At 40.9% G+C, this 10,281-nt stretch overlaps 1 protein-coding gene across 1 annotated transcript in view; it reads right to left on the minus strand.

Moving 5' to 3' along the window:
* The window catches only part of Utp6 (UTP6 small subunit processome component), a 31,357-nt gene extending 21,442 nt beyond the window's left edge, over positions 1–9,915 (minus strand). The window contains exons 1-7 of the mRNA XM_027426530.2: positions 9,725–9,915; positions 7,753–7,837; positions 5,439–5,480; positions 5,159–5,251; positions 4,275–4,322; positions 3,584–3,647; positions 1,972–2,090 (exon numbers count right to left, since the gene is read on the minus strand). Of these exons, the coding sequence (XP_027282331.1) occupies positions 1,972–2,090; positions 3,584–3,647; positions 4,275–4,322; positions 5,159–5,251; positions 5,439–5,480; positions 7,753–7,837; positions 9,725–9,816 (543 nt within the window). The 5' untranslated portion in view covers positions 9,817–9,915. The remainder of the gene's footprint in view (positions 1–1,971; positions 2,091–3,583; positions 3,648–4,274; positions 4,323–5,158; positions 5,252–5,438; positions 5,481–7,752; positions 7,838–9,724) is intronic.
* Between the last annotated feature and the right edge of the window lie 366 nt (positions 9,916–10,281).

Genomic DNA, 10,281 nt, shown 5'->3' on the forward strand with positions numbered 1-10,281 from the left:
CTGGGATTAAAGGCGTGCGCCACCACCTCCTGGCTTAAATGCTTTCTTTTAAAAATTACTTTGGTCGTGGTATTTTGTGAGGATAATAAAAAAGTAACTCAGCCAGGCGGTGCCCAGCACTTGGGAGGCAGAGGCAGGCGGATCTCTGTGAGTTCCAGACCAGCCTGGTCTATAGGAGCTAGTTCCAGGACAACCTCCAAAGCCACAGAGAAACCCTGTCTCAGGAAAACAATAAATAAATAAATAAATAAATAAATAAATAAATAAATAAATCTCCAAATACTTGGGAGAAAGAGGCAGGTGAATCTCTGTGAACTCAAGGCCAGCCTGGTCTATATAATGAGTTCCAGGATGACCAAGGCTCTATAGAGAGACCCTATCTCAAAAAATGGAAAGGAAGGAAGGAAGGAAGGAAGGAAGGAAGGAAGGAAGGAAGGAAGGAAGGAAGGAAGGAAGGAAGGACAGAAATTATTAGTCTCACAAAATAATAACCACAAGATAGATCACTAATCATAACAAGATCTATGTGAGTATTAATGTATATACACTGGGCTCCAACATCAATCTTTTGCCTCCACATGTACATTCATGCATGCACACACAAAAATTGTGATTCCACTTTTAAAAATTAGTCATCAGGTAGTGGTGGCATACACCTTTAAAAAGCCCAGCACTCGGTAGATCTCTGTGAGTTCAAGGCCAGCCTGGTCTACAGAGCTAGTTCCAGGACAAAACCTTGTCTCAAAAAAAAAAAAAAAAAAAAAAAAGCAAGAAAGAAAAGAAAAAAAATTAGTCATATTTACCAGGCAGTGGTGGCGCACACCTTTAACCCTAGCACTGAAGAAGCAGAGGCAGGTGGATCTCTGAGTTCAAGGCCAGCCTGGTTATAAAGAGATCCAGAACAGAGAAACTCCCAAACAACAACAACAACAAAAGTAGTCATATTTGGGCAGTAGAGATGGCTCAACAGTTTAGACTACTTGTTGCAGAGAATCCAGTTTTGATTCTTAGCATCCATATGGCTGCTCATAACTGTCTGTAACTCCAGTTGCAGAATATCTGATGTCATCTTCTGGTCTCCTCAGGGACCACAAATAAGTGATACCCATACTTATATGCAGGCAAAACATTCATATACATAAAATAAAATAGCAGGGCATGGTGAAACATGCCTTTAATCCTAGCACTTGGAAGGCAGAAGCAGGCTGATCTTTCTGAGCTTGAAGCCAGCCTGGCCTACATAGAGAGTTCCAGGATAGCCAGACTACATATCTAGACTATTTCAAAACAAGAAAGAAAAAATTTAATTAACATATTCTATGTATTTTGGTTTTTTTTTTTTTTTTTAAATTTTTCAAGACAGGGTTTCTCTGTGGCTTTGGAGGCTGTTCTGGAACTAGCTCTTGTAGGCCAGGCTGGTCTGGAACTCACAGAGATCCGCCTGCCTCTGCCTCCCAAATGCTGGGATTAAAGACGTGCGCCACCACCACCTGGTTTATTTTGGTCTTTTTTAATTCAATTATATTTTTGTATATGGATGTTTTGCCTACATGCACCTCTATGCACAACCTGGTGCTCTTGAGAGCAAGAAGAGAGTGCCAGAGCCCCTGGAGTTACAGATGATTGTAAGCCAACATGGTGTTGATGTGAATTAACCTGTACTCTCTGCAAAAGTAGCCAGTGATGGTAACTGTTAACATCTCTCCAGCCCCTCAATTTTGTTTTTAAAAATGGCAACAAAATTTTCACAAAACACAATTACCCATGAGAAAAAAAAAGAGTACACAGAAGGGGGGAGGAATAACTGCATTTTAAGCAATATTTGTGCTCTGTGTCATAGAGACATCTCTTATTCTAAGTGTCATATAGCTATCTCTCATTCTGAGTGTCACAAAGCTATCTCCCTCTCCAAGTGTCATAGAGATAGTCATAGAGATATCACTCTCTCATCCTATGTACCCAAATACTCACTTCTTGATAGAGTTTTGGACACTCAGGATGAAATCGTAAAGCCCGAAGAAATAACTGTCTGGCACTTTCTGAAGACAATCGATCTTCCATTTCCCACTTGGCTGCCATAATCCACAAAGCTATAGGAAAAAGAAAAAAACAGACTTAATTTCTGCAAATTAATCACTGCTTCAATTTTAATACTTAATGAGTTATTTATTAATCTTATTAAAGGAAAAAAAATCTTTTTTTGTTTGTTTGTTTTTTGGTTTTCGAGACAGGGTTTCTCTGTGGCTTTGGAGGCTGTCCTGGAACTAGCTCTTAAGACCAGGCTGGTCTCCAACTCACAGAGATCCACCTGCCTCTGCCTCCCGAGTGCTGGGATTAGAGGCCTGCGCCACCAACGCCCAGCAGAAAAAAATCTTTTTTTGTTGTTTTGTTTTTCAAGACAAGGTGAAAAAGGAGTTTCTAATGGTAAGTTTGGTGACTCTAAAGCTAGAAAAAGGGCAGGCAAGCTAGGTGTTTGCCACCTGAGTGTAATCTCCAGGACCCACACAGTGGAAGGAAAAAACTAGCTTCCATAAATTTTCCTCTGAACGCTACATAACATGCCAAGGTATGTGCATGCCCACACATACACACACATGCTCAAACATGCACAAGATAAAGAAATAATGTATTTTTAAAAAAGATTTAATTAGAGAGGGCTGGGAAATAGCTCAGGAAGAGAGTATTTCCTAGAATGTACAAAGGCCCTGGGTTTGATCACCAGTACTACAAAAAGTAAGACTGCGTTTGTTAAAAATGACCCCTAGATGGAAATCACATCTAGACTTTCATGGAGTCACAAATGATGCAAGCCATTGCTTTTAGCTTTCTTGAACATGTGACTCCTAAAATTGGGTGTTAAATTTCCCATGGGTTACCAAAGTAGTTCCCCTATCCACTCATGTAGTCTCTCCAGAAATCTCAACATAGGGATCACACTGACTTTTAGTCCTATAAATTGGTAAGATCACTTGAGTCATATAAACCTTTGGTTGAGCCTAATACCGTGAGTAATTACTGGAACACCTCCACTAGACAAGAGCATGCCGCTTATTCACCACTCACATGAGAATGTTTCTCTTATAAAACCCAAGTACAGGCCAGGTGGCGCATGCCTTTAATCCCAGTACCTGGGAGGCAGAAGCAGGCGGACCTCTGTGAGTTCAAGGCCAGCCTGGTCTACAGAGTTCCAGGACAATATGGCTACACAGAGAAATCTTGTGTGTGTGTGTTTGGGAGGTGGGGGGGAGGAACAACAATAAAACAAAAAAACAGTACACACTTTGTGAAAGACAACTTTATAAATATATGTTAATATTTTATCCTTCTAATTTTTGGAATCACTCTGAATCTACTGCCTCCAAATAAAATGTACCCTGCCCTATAGAATTATCAAGTTCATTTTGCACCAGCTAAAAATATATACCATCCCTGCTGTCCACAACTGCAACAAGATGTACAAAACAAGCAGGGATAAACTAAGATGCAGCAAATAATTTCCTAGGTTTATCAATCACAGTAAATTTTAAAAATGGCTGAGTTTGAATAAAATGTAGAAAAAGAACTGTTAAAGATTTTGATATACCTGGTTTGTTTGAATGAATGGCAAGCATGGCAGAGAATATCCTGCTAAGATGAGCTTTGGTACCCTGTAAAAGAGGAGGAAAATAATTTACTTACTGCACAGAGAGATCATTGCTATTCATGCTATCTGGAAGCATATATATCTTACTAACTATAAAATCCAATGGGAAAGCCAGGCTTGGTGGCTCCTGCTTTAAACTCAGCACTTGGGAGGCAGAGGCAAAGGGATCACTTTGAGTTCAAGGTCAGCCTGGTCAGCCTGGTCCACATAGCAAGTTCCAGCCCAGATGGAGCTACATAGTCACACACACACACACACACACACACACACACACACACACACACACACACACACTCACTCAATGGGAGAGATCTGCTAATCTGCTATTGCAAGAGAAATAATAACAAAGACATACTCATGGTTTTCATACCAGAACCACTAAACACAAAACTTTCTAGCTCTAATTTTTTCTTTTACTGAACAAATATGCATAAAAATGATTTTCTTTCCAACTGACTTAGAATCATTTACATGGTCAGACACACAAATGTGAGACTGAGGTTCAGCTCCTGTTTCCTGGGGTTCTTTCTTCCATTGTTAACCATATACCTCCTGAAAAACTGTTCAGTAACACAGAATGGAGTTTAAGAGGCAGATGACAGAAGAGGAAGTTACAAATGACTGTACTTACCCATTTCTTACAAAAGACTATATAGGACAGCCAAAGTTGAACATCCTCCTGCAAGAAAAGGACAGGACAAGCTGCTTGAATTTGATCTTAACATTGCTTTAATTCACTTTGTTGAAAACAGACAAATTTCAAAAGATCCAATGTGCCATACGTTCTTCATATATGAGTGTCTTCCTCACTGAAGCCTTGGATCTCTTATGAGAATTCAATCTAACTCTCCAATCCCATCTACCACAGTCTAAGAAAAATTTGCATCTATCTAATTTGTTCAGTAAAATTCTAAAAACTTTTCAAACCAGGTAAAGAAACACAAACCTTACATTCTCAGACTTATAAGTGTGTGTGTGTGTGTGTGTGTGTGTGTGTGTGTGTGTGTGCATCAGTCCCCACCAAAACTTGAACATCAACACATTGAGGTACTATCCATCTCCAAGCCATCACCCTACCATCTCTCTTGATGATTTTCTTTTGTTTTGTTTTGTTTTGTTTTGTTTTTGAGGCAACGTTTCATATATAGCCCCCTGGCTGTAATGGAACTGTAGACCAGGCTGGCCTTGAACTCACAGAGATTGAACAGCCTCTGCTTCCCGAACGCTGGGATTAAAGGCATGGGCCACCACCACCAGGTCCTTTGATTTTCTAAGCCCTAATAATGTATTAAATATAGTGTTCTGTGTCATCCTCACAGAGTAACAATTAAGTGATGAGAAGAACTTTCTTAATGGTTTATGTGGCTCAAAACCTGTTTCAAGCAATGGCACCATCATGCAAATACGTATTGAGAACTGGAGAGGAGAGAACATGGTATTTGAACAGTCAAACACCCAACTCATAATACGCACACTGTGTATTTTCACATCTCCTCAAGTATGTGCTTCACTTACTTTCCACTTTGCTGAAGCTCGACCAAAGACACCTTGTACCCGATGTACAATAGAATATTCAATCTCATCCTTCTTAAATGAATATTTAATTCTCTAAAAGGGACAAAAACAAAAACAAAGCCTCAGTTAATCACACTTATCCAAAGTAGTACTCATTCTCAGTACTGACAATAAAAAATAAAAAATAAACAGACAATTATATCCACTTTGGGCACAGGTTATCAATGATCAGTACCTCCACAACAGAAAAACCAACTTAAAAAATTGAACATCAACTTACTGCTCTTCTTCTCTGGATCAGCTCCAAAAGATTAATTTCATACTATGTAGGGGAAAATACAAAGAGAAGCATGAAAATTATAACCTTTTAAATACAGGAACTGCATAAAAAATTAAGAACATGAAATAAAAGATAATTTGTTATCAATAGGCAGAATCTATGATAAATCTCTAGAATTCACTGAAAATTCATCTTATCACCATAAAACTTAAAAATATATATATAGTAACAACAGGCTTGTAGAGGCAACTAATATTAAAAGACAGCACAATACTTAAAAGCATGAGACCTATGAGATCAATAATATCAATTAATCTAACTTCCTGACTTAAATTTAGCTGCATGTTGCAATTTTCAGTTTAAACAAAAAAATCTAAGTCAGGCATTGTGACACACCTCAGAGGCTAAGACTGGAGGAGGGTCATGAGTTCAAGGTGCTAGGAAAGTAAGCCAAGAGGTACAACACTTGCCAGTCAATGTTGCAGCACACTTTGTTAATCTCAGGATTCCAAAAGCAGACATGTGGATCTCTGTGAGTCCATACCTGGTCTAAACAGAGACTTCCAGGCCAGTCAGCCAGGACTACTTAGTGCGACTCAATCTAAAAGCAAAAGATCTGCCTAGCATGCCCAAGGGCCCCAACACCTCCAGGTATAGTAATACACACCTAGAATTTCTCAAAATTTGGGAAGTGAAAGCACGATTGCTTTTTTTCTTTTATATTTTCTTTTCTAGTATTTCGAGATAGAGCTTCATGTAGCCCACACTGGCTTGGAGTGTACTATGTAACTAAGAATGATCATGAACATACGACTCTCCTGCCTCCAAATGTTAGGATTACAAGAGTGCTAGGATTACACATGTAAGTCGAGCCAACCACATCCAGTCTTACACAGTGCTAGGGATTGAACCTAGGGCTTGGTGCATACTAGGCAAGCACTCTACCAATTGAGCTACTACCCCAGCTTCAAGAAGCACGATTTCAAGTTAAATTCCCAGTATAGCCCCCATCTGACATGGTCACACATGCTTTTGTTCCCCCTTTATTTTTATGTGTATGGGTGTTTTTTCCAAATATATCTGTGTATGACGTGTATGTAGTATCCACAGAGGCTAGAAAAGGGTATTATTAGTTCTCCCTGGGACTAGAGTTATAGACAGTTGTAAGTTACTATGTGGTGGAAATCAAGCCTGTGTCCTCTAGATGAGCAGCCAGTGCTCTTAACCATTGAGTCATCTCTCCAGCCCCATGACACATGTTTTTTCTTAATATTCAAGAACATGAAATACTGCTAGGTGGTGGTGCACACCTTTGATCCCAGCACTTGGGAGGCAGAGGCAGGCCTCCATGAGTTCCAGGCCAGTCTGGTCTACAGAGTACAGAGTGAGTTCTAGGACAGCCAGGGCCTTTGCAAACACTGCACACCACATGGCATACACATTTAAAAAAAAAAAAAAAAGAAAAGAAAAAGTTTTGTCTTTCTGGTTCTAAATACTTACATAGTAGCTGTTCTCATTTGACAATTCACCCTATCTGTCTAATTTCCCTATTACTCTCTTGCCCATTTAGAAGATGGAAGAATCTTGGAGCTTACCTCTTTTGCAAGTTGACAGTGCTAAGCAAGCACTCTATAGACCTTCCAATCTTCTGTTACTGTCAAATTCCCACTCCTCTATCTGGCCCACTTCTAACGGGCAAATTTCTTGCTAAAATCCTGATACACATTGATGTCTCTGACCTACAGACCCAACAGGAGGAAAGAGTTCAGCCTGACAAAGATGCCTTAGGAGGTAGTATCACTCCACAGGATTACCTCTGATCCTAATTAAAGGTGTGGAGTTGCATGCCTTTAATACCAGCACTCAGGAGGCAAAGGCAGGTGGATCTCTGTGAGTTGGGGGCCATCCTGGCCTACAGAGTGAGTTCTAGGACAGACAGGGCTACACAGAGAGAGACCCTGTCAAGAAAACAAAAACAGAAACAGAAACAAACAAAAAAATGTGTACACAATCACAGAACCCTGGAATTCTGTAGAAAACTACTGTTAAGTTCATCATTGTCTGAGTTAAAATTTGGGGGATTTTTTGTTTGTTGGTAATGTGCATTGGTGTTTTGTCTGTGTGTATAATAACTGTGTGAGGGTGTCAGATCCCTAGAACTGGAGTTACAGGCAGTTGTGAGCTACTATATGGGTTCTGGGAATTGAACTTGGGTCCTCTGGAAGAGCAAACAGTGCTCTGAACTACTGAGTCATCTCTCCAGCACCCTGAGTGAAAATTTTTGAAGGGACTAAAAAGCTATGGAATCACTCACTTGGACATAATTGATAAAGTCTTCCTTGAGAAGGGTTCTCCGCTGTATTTTGTATTCTAGGTCAGAAGCCTTCTTGATGATAGCCCTGCAGAGAAAGCCGATAAAACTGTAACATTGGAAAAGTTAAACTGGAACTTAAGATTTTTATTTTGGATATATTGAAAACACACATTTAACAAAACACCTAGTTCCTGAATACACTTATCTTCCACAGGCAAAACTTGTTCTCTCTCTCTCTCTCTCTCTCTCTCTCTCTCTCTCTCTCTCTCTCTCTTTTTTTTACTTTTTTATTTTTTGGTTTTTCGAGACAGGGTTTCTCCGTGTAGCTTTGGAGCCTATACTGGCACTCGCTCTGGAGACCAGGCTGGCCTCGAACTCCCAGAGATGCGCCTGCCTCTGCCTCCCGAGTGCTGGGATTAAAGGCATATGCCACCAATGCTGGGCAAAACTTGCTCTCTTAGACAATTACCTCTGTGCTATTAAGAACATCCGAGGCCGGGCGGTGGTGGCGCAAGCCTTTAATGTATATATGTACATATATTTAAAAGATACATTTTTAAACTTTCAGGAAAAAAATCACCTCTGTAGCCAAGACCATTGACATTTCCACCAGCAAAGTAAATAATGCCAACATTTTATATTACTTATACATATTACTAAGATTTCTCCTCCAAATTTAGGTTCCTTAGGCATTTTTTTTAAGATTTTGTTTATTTATTTATTATGTATACAACATTCTGCTTCCATGCATATCTGCACACCAGAAGAGGGTGCCAGATCTCATAACGGATGGTTGTGAGCCACCATGTGGTTGCTGGGAATTGAACTCAGGACCTCTGGAAGAGCAGTCGGTGCTCTTAACCTCTGAGCCATCTCTCCAGCCCCCTCCTTAGGCATTTTTTTATGTTGTTGTTGTTGTTTGTTTTTTCTGCATTCCCTAGAAGCAAATCCAGGCCCTTGTGTATGTTAAGCATCCACCATGCATTGCTCTTAACTGCATCCTCAACCCTCAACGCTTAGTTTTTTTGTTTGTTTGGTTGGTTGGTTTGTTTGGTTTGGTTTTTCGAGACAGGGTTTCTCTGTGTAGCTTTGGAGCCTGTCCTGGCACTCACTCTGGAAACCAGGCTGGCCTCGAACTCCCAGAGATCCGCCTGCCTCTGCCTCCGGAGTACTGAGATTAAAGGCATGCGCCACCAACGCCCGGCTTCAACGCTTAGGTTTTTATGAAAACCAAATCTCTATATCTCTATCGTAAAATCTTGACATCTATATTTTTAGTATGTAAATTCTTAAAAACCTAAACTATCTCTATCTAAAAAGCTTTACTACTACAAAACATTTATGGGAAAAGACAGCCCATCCTTAGTTAAACACATATGTTTTAGGGAAACTGAATGCAGAATATACACAATGATATATAATAAGATCGTCAGATCCTATACTCACGTTACTGCAATTCATTAGGAGTCATTGTAAAGTGAATTGCCACAGGCAAAAAATCATTTAAAGTAACTGATTTTTAACAAATTACTGAATGTCAACTATATGCTGGACGCTGTGGAAATGATCTCCAATCTACAAGCTTAGGAAATCCCCCGGGCTTCCATGGCATTGTACGCGAAATCTAAAGCTGTATACCCCCAACTTCTAAATTATAACCAATTTTTAATTTTTTTATCTGAATTCTCCCGCTATTCACATTGCCCAGGGAGTCCTCGATGGGCTGGAATCCTGGCTATCGCCTCTATGGCCCCAAGACCCTGACCTCTGTAAGACGGTCAGTGTGACAGGTGAGTGAGCAGATGACGGATCGCCTTGCAATGGGTTAAAGATGAATCCTGACCGTCAGCCAATGCCAGCAACGGGCTTTTTTCTCTTTTAGCACGTTACGAAAAAACAAACTCGGAAAAGTCCCCACGCCTCAAGCTCCCCTCAGCCCGCCCCAGTCCTTCCTCTTCCCTGACCCTCTCACTTAATTTCCGAGCGACTGAAAAGTCCGACGCGCTCCAGCTGCTCCAACTCTGGGATTCGATCTTCTATGCGTTCCTGAATTATTTCCGCCATGAGGCTGGAACTTCACAGGCCGCCGGGACACGCGTAGGAAGCGCCCACCTCCCAGCCTTCAGTCAGAATCACTCTCAGTGACTGACTGAACGTGCTTCGTAGGTCCCGCCTTTTCCGCTTCCGCCATTGGGAACGACCTCTTCGCTATCGAAGCGGTTGTCGCCTCCCTGTGGTTGATTGTAGAATTGTAGCGAGAACCCCTTCCGGTCTGGGATGCAGCTCTTGTGAGGGGGCGGGGCGGGGGCGGGGCGAAGGCGGGGCCAAATCTCGCGCTTCGGAGACCGGAAAAAGCTCCTGGGGATCACCTGAAAGAACCTGAAGTACACTTTCTAGTAGATGTTTTTTATCGTTCTCCTATCGCAGGTCCTCACTTCCGGCCACCGAGAAACTAAAACCTAAAATATGTAACTGAAGATGATACTGTTAATTATGCAAATTCGATGTGGCTCTAAGACTGAAGATCCG

Source organism: Cricetulus griseus, chromosome 7, assembly GCF_003668045.3.
Source record: "Cricetulus griseus strain 17A/GY chromosome 7, alternate assembly CriGri-PICRH-1.0, whole genome shotgun sequence".
Taxonomy (NCBI): domain Eukaryota; kingdom Metazoa; phylum Chordata; class Mammalia; order Rodentia; family Cricetidae; genus Cricetulus; species Cricetulus griseus.